Below are 15078 nucleotides of genomic sequence, written 5' to 3' on the forward strand. Positions count from 1 at the left end.
AGTGAAATGAAATGGAATGACAATGCAAAACCAAAACTAGATGGATTATGGTACAAACAATGTTTTTGGAAAACTAGCTGGCACGAAAGCTAAGGAATTTTAATTGCTTCCATCAAGCAGCGACGAGGGTTTGTTGAGTGTCAAATCATGCTGCTCCATCTCCTCTTCGAGGCTTGCTGACAATCACTTGTACTAACACGTCAGGTAGCATCACTGATGAAACACTTGGAAACCGCTCCCTCAGGGGCTGATCTGTACTTGGCCTTAGTGAGAACAATTTTGGGCTGTGAAAGACACGGGAGGGGGTGGGAGATAATTTGGTATGGGCAGAGCGTGTATTATAAGGAAACAAATGGGGATTAATGAAAGCAAATAAGACCGGAATCTGGGTGAGAAAAGCGGAATTCTGAGGAGGTGTGGGGGATAAAAGCTAAAAATAAATTAGTCCGGAAAGCTGTTCACGGTAAATTTGTCAAAGCCCTCCTTACCTGACCTCGGAATACGACTGTTTGTTTGCATACAGGCAAAATCGATGTGAAGGTGAGCGCTGAGGCCCTCAAGACAAACATGCTTTGTGGGAACGAGGTGACTTCTGTCCCTGAAGTGGGCCGTATTGACACTGTGGTGCGCAGCCTGCTAGTGGAGGTCAGTACTGGTCACACGCAACCAGCGTTGTACCTGAATGCGTTCAATGAACGAAAGTTCGTGGACCCGTTCATTGCATTAAACACAGACTACAAAAGAGGTCAGGGGAGAATCGTCAGCCTTTTGTGGAACCTTGAACCACGTTGTGTGTTGAATTTGGCATGCTGTGTTGTCTAAATCGTTTGAGTTGAACATTTTCCATGTTTGTTGCTTTTGTAGGCTGAAGGAACACCTCAGTCAGTCAGTCACAATGCCCTTCTCTGTCCTGCAGGTACGTTTTACACCTAGAAATTGTCCAGAAAGTCTTGCTGTACACTGTTTAGGGGCTCTTTGTTTTACCAACATAAGAGTTTGCTATTATTTTGTTGCTGTCATTTTTTTCCCACTACATATAAAAATAAGTATTGTCATGGTCAAGGTTTGTATTTTCTCAAGATCATTTCTAAAATGTTTGATTAACTTTGACGAACTTGTAACTTTGGTTTTACTTGATATTCAATCATGTCTTCACATCAAATAATCAGGAGAGTCCTCACAATAAAGGAAAACACAAAGGAAAAACCATAGATACAGTTAAACTTCTTCAGATGCTCATATCACTGACGAGTCTCATCTGATATGAGCACAATTTGCTTTGGCAAAGCACAAATGCAGGTTGCGCAAGTAGCTGCTGTATTAATTTAATATGGAGGATCCTATTATGATCCCATCAGATCAAATTAATTTGTCCTTTTGAATCCAGAGGAAATAAAATCTTAAAGAAATTTTCCAAATCTTAGATTGTGAAGATTCTTCTTGAAATTCACTGTTATTATTTACTGTAGTAATTGAAATTAGTTTTACTCTGCTGTACATTTATTTGTGGGTAACACACAATACAAAGAAATAAAACAATCAGCATGTCAATTAGCAATTAGGAACAAATAATTAGCATAGCAGCCTCACAGTTAGTCAAAGTCAAAGTCAGCTTTATTGTCAATTTCTCCACATGCCAAAGACACACAAAGAAACCGAAATTTCGTTCCCCCCTATCCCACGGTGACAAGACATGGCCCACAACAGACAAACAAGTAAACAAGTATAACAACAGCGTGCTGAATAAATAATGAATAAATAACACAATAAATAAATAAATAAATAAATAAATAAATAAATAAATAAGAGGAGCAAAAAAGGAGCAAGTGCGCGTACAGCAGACATTCCAGAAAATAGCGCAACAGTGCCGCACGCTACGCAGAAGGGGGTAGCGAGTTCAGGGTCCTAACAGCCTGGAGAAAGAAGCTGTTGGCGAGTCTGGTGGTGCGGGAGCGCAGGCTCCTGTACCTCTTCCCAGAGGGCAGAAGGTCAAACAAAGAGTGAGCCGGGTGACTCACATCTCTCGCAATCGAGGTTGCCTTGCGGGCGAGATGGGAGGTGTAAATGTCCTTCAGGGAGGGGAGCAAAGCACCAATAATCTTACCAGCCGTATTCACTATGCGCTGCAGGGCCTTCAAGTTCTGTTCAGTGCAGTTACCACCCCAGACAGCGATGCAACTGGTGAGGACGCTCTCAACGGTGCCACGATAGAATGTAGACAGGACTGCCTGAGGAGCACATGCACGCCTGAGCTTCCGCAGGAAGTACAGGCGGCGCTGAGCTTTCTTTGCCAGTGACGAGGTGTTTGCGGACCAGGAGAGGTCCTCACTGATGTGCACCCCCAGGAACTCGCAGCACGCAGCCCTGGGGGGCCCCCGTGCTCAGCGTGATGCTGGCGGAGATTTTGTCGCCAACACGCACCACCTGAGGCCTCTGACAGAGGAAGTCCAGTAGCCAGTTGCAGAGGGAGGTACTGAGGCCCAGCTCGTCGAGTTTGCAGATGAGTCGCTGCGGCACAATGGTGTTGAAGGCAGAGCTGAAGTCCACAAACAGCAACCTCACATAAGAGTCCTTTCTCTCCAGGTGGGTGAGGGCCGAGTGGAGGGCAGAGCAGATGGCATCCTCAGAGGACCGCTTGGCACGGTACGCGAACTGGAAAGGGTCAATGGTGGGGGGGAGAACGGATTTGATGTGCTCCATGACAAGCCGCTCAAAGCACTTCATGACGATGGGCGTCAGTGCCACGGGGCGGTAGTCATTGAAGCAGGACGGTGCAGGTTTCTTCGGCACAGGAACGATGGTGGCAGCCTTGAAACACGAGGGGACGATGGCCTGCTGCAGGGAAACGTTAAAGATGTCCGTGAAGACACCCGACAGCTCCCCAGCGCAGTCCTTCAGCGCTCGACCCGGGATGTTGTCAGGGCCCGCCGCCTTACGGGTGTCAATAGCGGCAAGCGCCCTCCTCACACCGTCGGCAGAGAGGCGCAGGGGCTGCTCGTGTGGGGGGGGAGTGTTCTTCAGCGGGTAAGTGCTGTTCTGGGCGTCGAAGCGAGCAAAGAAGCGGTTCAGATCGTTCAGCAGACGGACGTCGCCCTCACAGCTCCTCGGCGCGGGCTTGTAGTCCGTGATGGTCTGAATGCCCCGCCAAAGGTTATGTGCGTCCTTGCTGTCCTTGAAGTGGGTGGAGACCTTGCACGAGAACGCCTTCTTCGCTTCTTTGATGCCTCGGGACAGGTCGGCCCTCGCTGTCCTCAAGCCAGCCTCATCCCCCGCTCTGAAAGCCTTGTCCCTGGCCCTCAGCAGTCTGAGGACAGCCCCTGTCAGCCACGGCTTCCAGTTCACTCGAGTGACGACGGATTTCGAGCAAGTCACATCATCGATGCACTTCGTGATGTAAGAGATAACAGAGTCAGTATACTCCTCTATGTCCGTCCGATCGTTGTAGGTGGCTGCCTGCTTAAACAAGTCCCAGTCAGTGGTGTCAAAGCAGTCACGAAGTGCATTGGAGGCACCCTCAGGCCACACCCGAACCCGCCTCCGAACCGGCCTGGATGCCTTCACCAACTATGTGGAGTTTGCATGTCCTCCCCTTGCCCACGTGGGATGGATGGATGGATGGATGGATGGATGGATGGATGGATGGATGGATGGATGGATGGATGGATGGATGGATGGATGGATGGATGGATGGATGGATGGATGGATGGATGGACAGAAATATAATGTCATTTGGTAGATCTCACGTTGGAGATGGGTTCTGTAGAGACTGACTTGTAGGTATTTAATAGGCTATCAAAGCACAAGTGGGTAGTATGTATTTAAATGATGATGCTCATTCTTCTTGTATACTTTTTGTTGGCAGAGGGACCAGTGGAAAAGAAAATCTCCCTTCTGATGCCAGAGCTGTTTGTTGCGGGATCTGCCAGAGCCGCCGTCTCTGTACTTGGTAAAAAATATATTTTGTTTACACTCTCGGAGTCGGACTGCATGTTCATACCACTACTCTTCATAGAAACCTCCCTAATGAGATTATTTGACCGAAGGTGACCTGATGGGCCGAGCCATAAAGAACTTGGACCAACTCCTGGCAATGCCATATGGCTGTGGGGAGCAGAACATGTTGCTGTTTGCGCCCAACATCTACATTCTTAACTATCTGAAAAGCACAGGCCAACTGACTACTGAGATTCAAGACAAGGCAACACACTTCCTCAAGAGCGGTGAGTCAGCATTCCCAGCACTGAAGAGGGGTTCGTAAAACAAGACTGTCAAAAATGGATCGTAATATGGGACAGTAAGCTGCAACTTAGATTTTTCAGACAAAACTGATCGATAAAATAACAGAAGATAGTTTTAACCTACTAGTTGTATTAAACTTTTATGCACAAATTCTCGTAGCCTACAAAGATTAGATTTGTGCGGCAAACATGTATTTGCATGAATGAAGAACAAATTGTTTAGGGCATATATGTGTGTGGCTGCCATAGAGAATTTGACGGGTGTGTTCTAGGATACCAAAGGGAGCTCACCTACAAGCATGACGATGGCTCTTACAGCGCCTTTGGGAAGAGCGACGCGTCTGGCAACACCTGGTAAGTTGGAAAGCAGGGTGGAAGGTGTTTTGTCTCAACAATTTAAAATAATTGGTATTTGGGGGATCAAAAATAAGAAACACTGTCTCAGTTGTGGAAACAGTTTTCGAGCACCTGGACGATAAAAAGCACGAAACAGTTCAAATAAAACAAAACAAATAAGTATTATGAATACAAAATAGAATGTTAAGGGATATTTTGGGAGAATGTAAATAAACAATTAACTAAGCACAACTAATCTTAATGAAATGTACGTATAAATATTTGACTATTCAACATTGGTTCCCTTGTCACTCATACAAAAAGAAGTAAATTCGTGCATGATTTCACCCTTGAGGTTTCCACCATGTATGTGTGTATGGAATGATTATCAATCTGTTTTTAATATGAATTGCGTAGAGATGACTGCTATTACATTGTGGATAACTGAAAAGTTTGATTAATTCCTTTGCCAGTAGTTCACTTATATTTTCTGTCACAATAATATTTAGAGTGTATTTGAGCCTGTCACTGGTGTCGCAATCAATGTTGATGATGATCTGAAAAGGCCAAAAATACCAGAATAAATGATGTAACACACAATACGGTGCAGTTGCATCAGATGTTACAGAACATTTTAAGTACTTAGTGCTTTGTTTGACAGTGACTTTATTCAGCTTAAAGTTCACGCTTAATTTGATACGAAACCAGAAATGGCAGCCAAGGAAGGCATAATGCACACACGTCTTTCTTTTTCGGGCACCAGAAAACATTTCAGCCATTTACTTTACGAGGCTGCTGCCAGAAAATGTTAATATTTGCTCTTAATGGGCTTAAAGCACATCGCCTGGGGGGATTTAACAAACGCTTTGGTTTTGCTAAAAGAATGCTGGGCAGTTTGGCACTTGGTGAGTATGTATGGGGGTGGCTGTTATTGGGAACAAGGACTCAAGCGTCCAATCACATTAATATTTACCACAAAAGATTGGAGAAAACAGCTTGCATGAAGGAGCCAATGTAATGTGGGCAAAACAACTTAGACTGCGCTCATCATGTCAGACAGGTTTACAAGGGTTTTATATGAACAAATAATCACAATAACATAACTTTACATTTACATGGCACCTTTCAAGGGACCTAGCATGCGTAGAAAAAGGAGGATTTCTATTTTGTCTTTTATTGCCTCATGGCCTCCCTCTCTACATTTCTATACTTTTACTTATTTACTAACACTGTGCAAAAACGGATCTACCCTTAAACCTAACACTGATTTCAAGTACTATTTCTGTTTGAATATTTTCTGCAATCATAACAATATTGGAGTGTCACCTTACGACATTTAATGGATTTTGTGAATAATTTTGTTTGTACTCAAAAATGTTGCTGCCCCTCTGTCTGATTCAGCTGAACTCTCTTGTAGCACAGAGGCTTCATATTACACACAAGATTGTTACGTAATTGTCCTATAGCTGGGTTCATTTTGGGGCTATCACCACAGGGACTCTGTGCTTTGATTTGTTTTTAAAAGTGTGTGTCTCTGTCTAGGCTGACCTCCTTTGTGATGAAGTCATTTGGTGGAGCGAGGCCTCACATCTTTGTTGATCCCAAGCACATCTTGGATGCCAAAAAGTGGTTGTACTCAAACCAGGGGCGTGATGGCTGCATCAGATCTGTGGGGAAACTCTTCCACAATGGCATGAAGGTGATGATGCCAGCTTATAACCAGTCGGGGTTATAAGAGCCTGTCTTTGGGCTGAACTGAAAACAAACTGAAATTAAGTAATCACTTATCTGTTGTATGTTATACATATGTTGGCAATATTTATTTTTATTTTGGCTTAATTTGAATATTTGGTATTAGAGGAATCCAAAAGTAATTAAAATTATGCAAGTTACATTATATTAATATTATGGTACTTGGATTAATTTACGTCCTACATTATTTAATAGGTAACTAACTAGTAACGGTACTGGAATGCATTTTAATAGTAACCGTCCCAACCCTGTAAATGTATGAATGCATGCATGTTTCAATATCCCTTCAGGGAGGAGTGAGTGACAACGTGTCACTGACGGCTTATGTCGTTGCCGCCCTGTTGGAACTGGACACCGACATTAAAGTGAGTCAGACGTCACTTCTAGTTTGCAAACAGTTGACTGCAAACCTCCTGTGTTGTCTTTTACTGGGTCTTCGTTTTCAATGTGGCAACATAGGTGGATATTTTTGTGTTAATCACACCTTGCCTGCTGTGTTTTTAGCTGTTCATTGTTTACACCCTCCTGGCCACGATTCCCTCAGATCCTCTTCAAACTTTCATACAGTATAACACGAGATGCTTATGGTTGTAAATTTTAAATGCGATATCAGTGCTTGGTTTGCACAAACTGCAAGAGTGATTGGTATTTGATAAAATTGGGGAAATGTCATAAATGTTTTAGTTATTTTTGTATTTGTTCAACAGTGTCTCTGCTGGTTACATCAAAGTTAGCCATTTGATTTCTTTTCAACTTCTAAGCATTATTTTTCACCAAATTAACAACAGGTTGGTGACAAGCTGTTGTCAAAATACTTCAATATCACACATTACAGTGACGTTACAACTTTAAATTTATCAATGCACTTTCTTGAGCAAATAACCACCAATAACCCATGTATAATGGAAGATGAATAGACTTTTTGAGCCCATAGTCTAAAAAGGCGAGGTAACTGTGAAGCGTATGCGACCCATAATCCCCAGAAAGACAGCATAGCTTGTATTTTCATTTGTGGAGGCAGCACTTTATCACAAAGCCATTAAAAATAACACACATGCACACACACACACACACACACGCGCGCACACACATACAAGTACTCAATCTTGAGTACAGTGGTCACTGATACCAAGTGCCGATACCACGACTACTTTTATACATAAACCCAAACCCCCTAAAAAAACACTTGCAGATAATTTTAAATAAAGACCTATCAATCCATTATTCCAAATTTCCTTAACATTTCATGAAATGAATGGGATTTTTTTCTTATTCTTCTAATTTCTAGTGTCTGATTAGAAAAATGGGGGAACAATACCCGTATTGGTACCGTTGAGGTTACTGATGTCTTGAAATGAATAAGTCTGGGATTGGTATCGGTACCAATTCCTGGTATCAGTACTCGCCCAGCCTTAATTTTGTGTATGTGCCGCTTGTCAGGATGTAATGCTGTTTGTTCACGTTTTGGCTTTAAATTGGTATTCTCTGTTACTTGACAGTGGCTTCGGATCTTCACCCAGTTTAGCTGCCAATTTGTGAGAGGAGAAACTTTCTCAGATTGTCATATAAATTAGTCCCACTGTTATGACATGAAAAAAAAATCAAACAAAAATAAGTATTTAGTTTTTGTAAGTTGTCCAAAATGTTTGGAGGCAAGCCGCTCAGATTTACGTGGTCTCACTCAAAAAGATCCATTTCGCCATCATTTTGTGAGTCCACCGTTGAGACCTTAGATTTCTGTGTTTGATTTTTGACAGGATCCTGTGATCGAGAATTGTCTGGGCTGTCTGAAGGAGGCAACCAACCAGCTGGATAACTTGTACACCACAGCGCTGATGTCCTACACCTTCACCCTGGCTCGGGAAGAAGAGATGAGGAAGAAACTCATCACTTATTTGCACCAGCAGTCCAGTACAATGGGTACCTCACGTCATTACTCACAGGATCACTTTCAAATCTTGTTTCATTTTTGTTGCATGGAAACAGCTATATGTATGTGCAGGGCTAAATTTACAATCATTAACACGAGTGTAGCTCTGAAAATATAATTCAAAGCCTAGTTCTCTAGCATTGCAATTTTTACACTGCCCTATTCTGTAGTTTCTATTGCAGTTGGCTTCATGATTGAATTGTTTGTTGGCTACCCCATGTGATACATTTTGATTACTAATGTTCTTGTGACAGGGAGAACCCGCCACTGGAAGCGAGCAGGGGCCTCTGGGACAGGACTGGATTCTCTGGAAGTGGAGATCACATCCTATGTGCTGCTGGCGCTCCTCTCCGGGCCTACTCTGCCAGATTTTGGTTTGGACTATAGCGCTAGCATCGTGTTTTGGCTCACACAGCAGCAAAATCCATACGGAGGCTTCTCTTCCACACAGGTAAGAAAGGTTGCGAGCAGGAATGGGAGAATTTTTTACCATCTGGGCAGACTTCTTGACTCTGTCCTCCTGTACTCCTCAGGACACTGTGGTGGCCCTCCAGGCACTGGCGAAATACGGTGCTACCACTTACAGCGCTGAGGGCAGGACTGTAGTGACGGTGACATCATTAGGAGGTCTGAACAAGGAGTTCATAGTGGACCAGAGCAATCGGCTCCTGTACCAGGAGGAGAAGTTGAGCGATGTTCCCGGGGAATACACCATTAAAGCCGAGGGAGCAAGCTGTGTTCTGGCACAGGTATTACATCACCTCTTCTGTTTACAAATAATTACCAGTTGCTTTGTATCTGTAATTGTATCTCAGAATTCGAATATTGGGTTAATACTCAAGAATTATGTGTTAGTTACCTAATGTTAGCCATGCATGATCGTGGTTCCAAAATTTAAGCCCAGATACTCAAGGGCTGACATAAGAGATCATTTATCGTTTACCTCATTACATTGCTGTGATGATACCATTAAAAAACATAAAAAAAATATATACAGAACACTATACATACTCAACAGTATATATTATCCAATTTCTGCAGTCCTCGAAATATGACTAAATTGGGTTGAATTAAAAGAAATGCTTTGCCTATGGAAAACAACGATCGGTAGATCCCTATTTTCTCATATTATGGACCACCAAACCAGGAACTGAATTACAATAATTTACTGTTTGTGCACTTTCAATTTGAAATATTGTCCTGTTTATTAATTAGAAATGGACATTAGTTTATCATTAAATGAATTCTTTGTTGCAGATACCGTAATTGCCGGACTATAAACCGCACCGGATTATGAGCCGCACCAGCTAAAATTCAGGGATATTTCAGTTTTTTTCTTACATAAGCCGCACCGGACTATAAGCCGCACGTGCACACGAGTTTTTTACAAGGAAAGACAGTACATAGAAAGCCTTTTTAACGTTTTAATAACTGTATTTTCCGGACTATAAATCGCTCCGGAGTATAAATCGCACCAGCCATAAAATGCCCCCAAAAGTGAAAAAAAACATATATAAGTCGCATTTTGGGGGGCAATTTATTCGACAAAATCCCACACCAAAAACAGTCATGAACGAGCAACAACAGGCTAAACGATAGCAACAACAGGCTAAACGATAGGTATGCTAACGTGACAAACACAAACAAAGAGCTGAGAACGGGCCTGACGTAACATATAGAGTGATTAAGGACAACTATTACATGAATACCATGTTTATAAAACCATCGCTGTCACTTCAATTCATTAAATAGCAACAACAGGCTAAACGATAGGTATGCTAACGTGACAAACACAAACAAAGAGCTGAGAACGGGCCTGACGTAACATATAGAGTGATTAAGGACAACTATTACATGAATAACATGTTTATAAAACCATCGGTGTCACTCCAATTCAACATGTGCGATAGGACGAGTCAGTCGACGGGGGGGGGGGGGGGGGGCTCTAGGAATTCACTGGGGAGCCAGTCTGAAAAAGTTTGGGAACCACTGCGATAGATAAACTATATTTCAAATAACTATAATATAAGCCAATAATATTATCAAATCATCCGTGCACTTTAAATCCATCGATCAAATTCCTCGTTCTTTGTCAACATCGCCGCACGTGCGCCCTGACGTCAGCCTCGTCTTTATTCCACAGATCTAGTATATAACTATATTGTAGCGTTAACAAAGTATAAGGATAGACGTGGGTTTGGTAAGCGGCTCTTTATTAAACAAAACAAACTTCCAAGCGTGTGGCGGCGTGGACTTCCAGACACGAGAGCTCCATGGCATAGGACCGGGCGTGCGTAATGGCCATGTCCGAGCCCCATGCACCATTCGCGGACAGCCACTCGGCCGAGCGCCGGCCCCCGACTCAGTAGAGTAGGACCGGGCGTGCGTAAAAGCCATAATAGTTTTTCAAACCTTCTATGTCACTCCAAATCTTTAATTCCTTCAAACTCTTTGTCCTCTGTGTCACTTAGAAATGATCACCGCTAATGATCCCGGTAGTCCTTACGTGGGTCGCGTTGCGCGGTGCCACTGACGTCACTTGAAATAGTAATCCATTGGTACATCACGGTTCTCCAAACTTTCTTTCTGCTGCTCGATTACTGTTTTCAGCTGCATATTTTACAACTTGAAGTTTGTAACCTGCAAAATATGAGTTTCTTTTTGGTGCCATTTTTCTTAAGCCCACCCAGTTGATGAGTCACGGCCAACGGTGAAATTTAGAGCGCCCTCATCCAGTTTCGTCTGAAAATACAATTTTTTTCAGATGTAGTTTTTTGTTTTGTTTATTTGGTTGTTTTATCAAAGTCAAAGTCTCCTTTATTGTCGATTTTTTTTTTTTTTTCATATACCAAGACACACAAAGAGATTGAAATTATGTTCCCACTATCCCTCGGTGAGATAGTACACATATGCATACAAGCAACACAAAAACAACCAAGAAGGCACAAACAATGAATAAATAAGAGTGTTGAATAAATGATAAATAAACAAATAATAGTAAATAATAATAATAAATATAACAGGAGCAAAAATGGAGCAAGTGTACATACAGCAGACAGTGGACTTGGATATGGAGCTTTAAAGTGTTAATTGCTTTATTTGATGTTTTCTCTATTTTTTATGTTTTGAATATGTTCAAGATAAAGATATAAAAGCATGTGAAGTGATCGACTATACTAAAAATAACATGGGAAGTGGTCAACTATACTTGTAAGTAAGTGATGTCTTAATGATCAAGTAAAAATTTGTGAAAAAAAACATATATAAGTCGCTCCTGAGTATAAGTCGCCCCCCCACCCAAACTATGAACAAAAACGCGACTTATAGTCCGGAAATTACGGAACATACTTGAACATGTCTTTCTAAACATTGCCTGTGACGCAGCAGTAGTACCGCAGCAACGCGGAAGTGTGCACGCGAGTTATTATACAAAAAACGTTTTTGCTTAGAAAGGCGCTGCAAAAGGCCCTGAACAAATTACTTTCTTAGGGTTTATTAATTAACCCTTATTAAAGCTAAATAATTAGATTTATTTAGAACAGATTGAACATTGAAGGCCATGTAGTGATTTGATTCCTACTACACCCCTGATTTTTGATTGTCATGTTTAAACTTTGTGCATTCGCGAGATAACGGTGTTTTTTGAGAGCATATTGGTCCTGTCACCTTCCAGATTTCCATGCATTACAATATCCCCCCTCCTCCTGATTTTTCCGCCTTCAACATCTCAGCTAACACCATGTCAAAGTGCAACTCTACCAAGCCGCAGCTCATCCTTTTTGTCTTTGCCAGGTAAGTTTGTCTGCATGTCTTCTGTTTCAACACATTAGTCATTTAACATTTTGTTGACTAATCATATGCACACAAAAGCCCTTGAAAGCATTTCGAGCCCAATTGTCTGTAATTAATGGATGCTGTGTCCCTTAAGACACATCATAAAATCAACCATAAAATCAAGAGTTGAAGAGTAAAAAATGTGTTTGCAGTTACCAAGGCAGGAGAGAGGAGACGAACATGGTCATTGTTAACATCAAATTCCTGTCTGGACACATTTTGGAAAAAAGCTCTGTGGAGTCAGTGAGTTCTTTTTTGTTTCCTTCAACAATCAAATATCTGTATCAACTGTTATCATTTGAACTACGCTGAGAGCAATCTACTGTGTGATGCTCTAGTTAAAGAATGACCGCTCAGTGAAGCGTGTAGATCTGGATGAAGGTTATATCAACATCTACTTGGACGGGGTAAGAACGTTGTTGTTGTTTTTCTCCATCTATTAGATGTACTTGAATGAAAGCAAAGTGGTACTTCCTAACTTAAATACCTCTGCACTACCAAGGCTTGAAATAAAAAAATTGCATCGCAATTTGCGGGTCATCGTTCACATTTTGCACTGCATACAAACACATTGAAAATTAAAACTGCAACTTGAGTCTGTTACGTGCTACAACACACTTTTGTCACAATTTGCACGCGACAAGTTGGACGCAAAAGCGAAGCCATTTAGTTAACGGCACGGAAATAGGGAGACAGTGAATAGAGAAGGAAAATGCGAGGAAAAAAATAGAGAAAATGTCAAAACGCATTTCAAACTGAAACACAAGGCAACTACTAAAATGTGTAATCATTGCAACAAAGCCCTTGCTCTCTGCCAAAGTCGGAGTTAGGCACCAAAGTTTACAACAGGCATTTGATCCATGACAATTTCCAATGATGGCATTTCTATTACAACCTGCTGATGACACTCTGTGACACACTGTGGCCACTCCCCTGTAAAAATATCCTGTTTGAAGCCTGTTTGCAATGGAATAGTACTGCTGATCAATTGTTGTCCATCCATCTATCCATTTTCTGAAATGCCTATCCTCACAAGGGTCACAGGCGTGCTCGAGCCAGCTGACTTTGAGCAGTAGTCAGGGGATACCCGAACTGGTTGCCAGCCAATCGCAGGGCACACGTAGACAAACAACCATCCGCACTCGCACTCACACCGAGGAGCAATTTGGAATGCTCAATCAGCCTACCAAACATGTTTTTGGGATGTGGGAGGAAATTTAGACTCCCATATTGTCCTACCATGCATGTTTTGGGGATGTGGGAGGAAATTGGAGTACCCAGAGGAAACCCACGCATGCACGGGGAGAACATGCAAACTCCACACAGGAAGTCGGGAGTCGGAATCAAACCTGGAAGCTCTGCATTGTGAGGTGGACGCGCTAACCAGTCGATCACCGTGCCACCTCAATTGTTTAATTAGAAAATCTATTAGTCCATTTATGTATCATATGAATTTTGTTTTTTCAATATTAATTTTATTGGAACCAGCGAATGTATTGGTCCATTTATGTGTCATGAATTTTGCTGTTCAAAGCCTTGTTAGAGAAGAGCAAGCTGCGCAAAAAGAATTGAAAATTGGACAGTGCGTTAAACAGTTTAAAAAAGTGAAATTAAGTTTACCTGTAAAGAGTAGAGTTGTCGCATGAAGTTGCTCCGCCTGTGACTCATCTGACAAGTCGTTAATGTAGAACGTAAACTGCGGTCAGCGTAAAGATGGGCACATTTTCATGGCGGGGCAATTGTCTACTTCAGCGAGGTTGTGTATTTGGTAGACGCTATGCCTTACTGCATGTTCCTGCCGTGCCCCCTGGCTCTTCTGAAAATTTGTTTATGGCGCGGGTGTTGTGAAGCACCAGCCTGGGACAATCCTTATGAATCATTGTAGAAATAAATTTATTGAATGAGGTTGTGGGTTTGATTCTGGCTCTGGCCCTCCTGTGTGGCATTTGCATGTTCTTCCTATGTCTGTGTGAGTTTCCTTTGTGTTCTCATTTACTCCCACATTCCAAAGACATGCATGGTAGGCCGATAAAGGGCTCCCAATTGCCCATGGGTGTGGCGTTGAGTGTGAATGGTTGTTCGTCTATATGTTGCCTGCAGTTGGCTGGCAACCAGTTAAGGGCTTATCCTGCCTACTGCCACCACACCTGCGACCCTCGTGAGGATAAAGCCGTTCACAAAATGGATGGCTGGATGAATCATTTTCATCTTAAAATGATCTTAATAGCACTCCTGTCATTTTTTCTTGGGGGGGGGGGGGGTCCGTACAAGGACACACACTCTGGAGGTAAAGGCGGTCTCCAACTGCCCGCGTCACATGCACGGCCCACCACATCAAGCCATGCATGGACCCCACTGAGTCTATTTCTGTTACCACAATAGCCAAATAGCCCACAATCGAAGCATAAACCCCTTCAGTGGAGTGTGGTTTCTGTTTGCAGCTAAAGAAAGGTAAGACGGTGGTTTACAGCATGACATTGGAACAGGATGTGCCGATCAGGAACTTGAAAGCAGCTGTGGTGAAGGTGTATGACTACTACCAGACAAGTAAGATCCTCTTCTGTTACAATGTCTGTCCTATTTCTTAATGTAATTTTATAGGGCATCGTTTTATAACATTTATTCTCATGTGTGTGCTGCCTTACCTTGTTCTGCGATGAAACTTGAATTTCCTCTCTCCGGATCACTTATGATTGTCTTAACCATATTTGCAGGTGATGTAGCTGTGACAGAGTACACATCCCCCTGTGCAGAGAGTAAGTCACATGGATCTTGTTTATCGTATACTGTAGTGGAAATTGAAGCCCCAAAGTCAAACAACAACAAAAAAAATGTTCTAGGCTGTAAGAAATGCATTTCATTCAGAATAACGTCAGGCTGTGAGTTCCTGGAGATTTGAATAATGCCAACCGTTTTAAAGTACAATCATATCTGCACGCTCAGCGAGCACTTAAATCAGACAGCGCAAACACACGAAACAGGAATGGT

General features: G+C 42.4%; 1 protein-coding gene across 2 annotated transcripts in view; it reads left to right on the forward strand.

Moving 5' to 3' along the window:
* The window catches only part of LOC148394879 (alpha-2-macroglobulin-like protein 1), a 33674-nt gene that overhangs the window by 17724 nt on the left and 872 nt on the right, over window positions 1–15078 (forward strand). For both annotated transcript variants that reach the window (XM_088380010.1, XM_088380011.1), the window contains exons 21-35: window positions 524–645; window positions 865–916; window positions 3863–3946; window positions 4044–4220; window positions 4511–4592; window positions 6117–6273; window positions 6617–6691; window positions 8084–8246; window positions 8511–8707; window positions 8790–9005; window positions 11930–12048; window positions 12243–12333; window positions 12429–12497; window positions 14532–14637; window positions 14805–14846. In XM_088380010.1, coding sequence (XP_088236136.1) covers window positions 524–645; window positions 865–916; window positions 3863–3946; window positions 4044–4220; window positions 4511–4592; window positions 6117–6273; window positions 6617–6691; window positions 8084–8246; window positions 8511–8707; window positions 8790–9005; window positions 11930–12048; window positions 12243–12333; window positions 12429–12497; window positions 14532–14637; window positions 14805–14846 — 1752 coding nt within the window. The remainder of the gene's footprint in view (window positions 1–523; window positions 646–864; window positions 917–3862; window positions 3947–4043; window positions 4221–4510; window positions 4593–6116; window positions 6274–6616; window positions 6692–8083; window positions 8247–8510; window positions 8708–8789; window positions 9006–11929; window positions 12049–12242; window positions 12334–12428; window positions 12498–14531; window positions 14638–14804; window positions 14847–15078) is intronic.

Source organism: Syngnathus floridae, chromosome 7 (genome assembly GCF_059516105.1).
Source record: "Syngnathus floridae isolate MCC-2025c chromosome 7, RoL_Sflo_1.0, whole genome shotgun sequence".
Classification (NCBI taxonomy): domain Eukaryota; kingdom Metazoa; phylum Chordata; class Actinopteri; order Syngnathiformes; family Syngnathidae; genus Syngnathus; species Syngnathus floridae.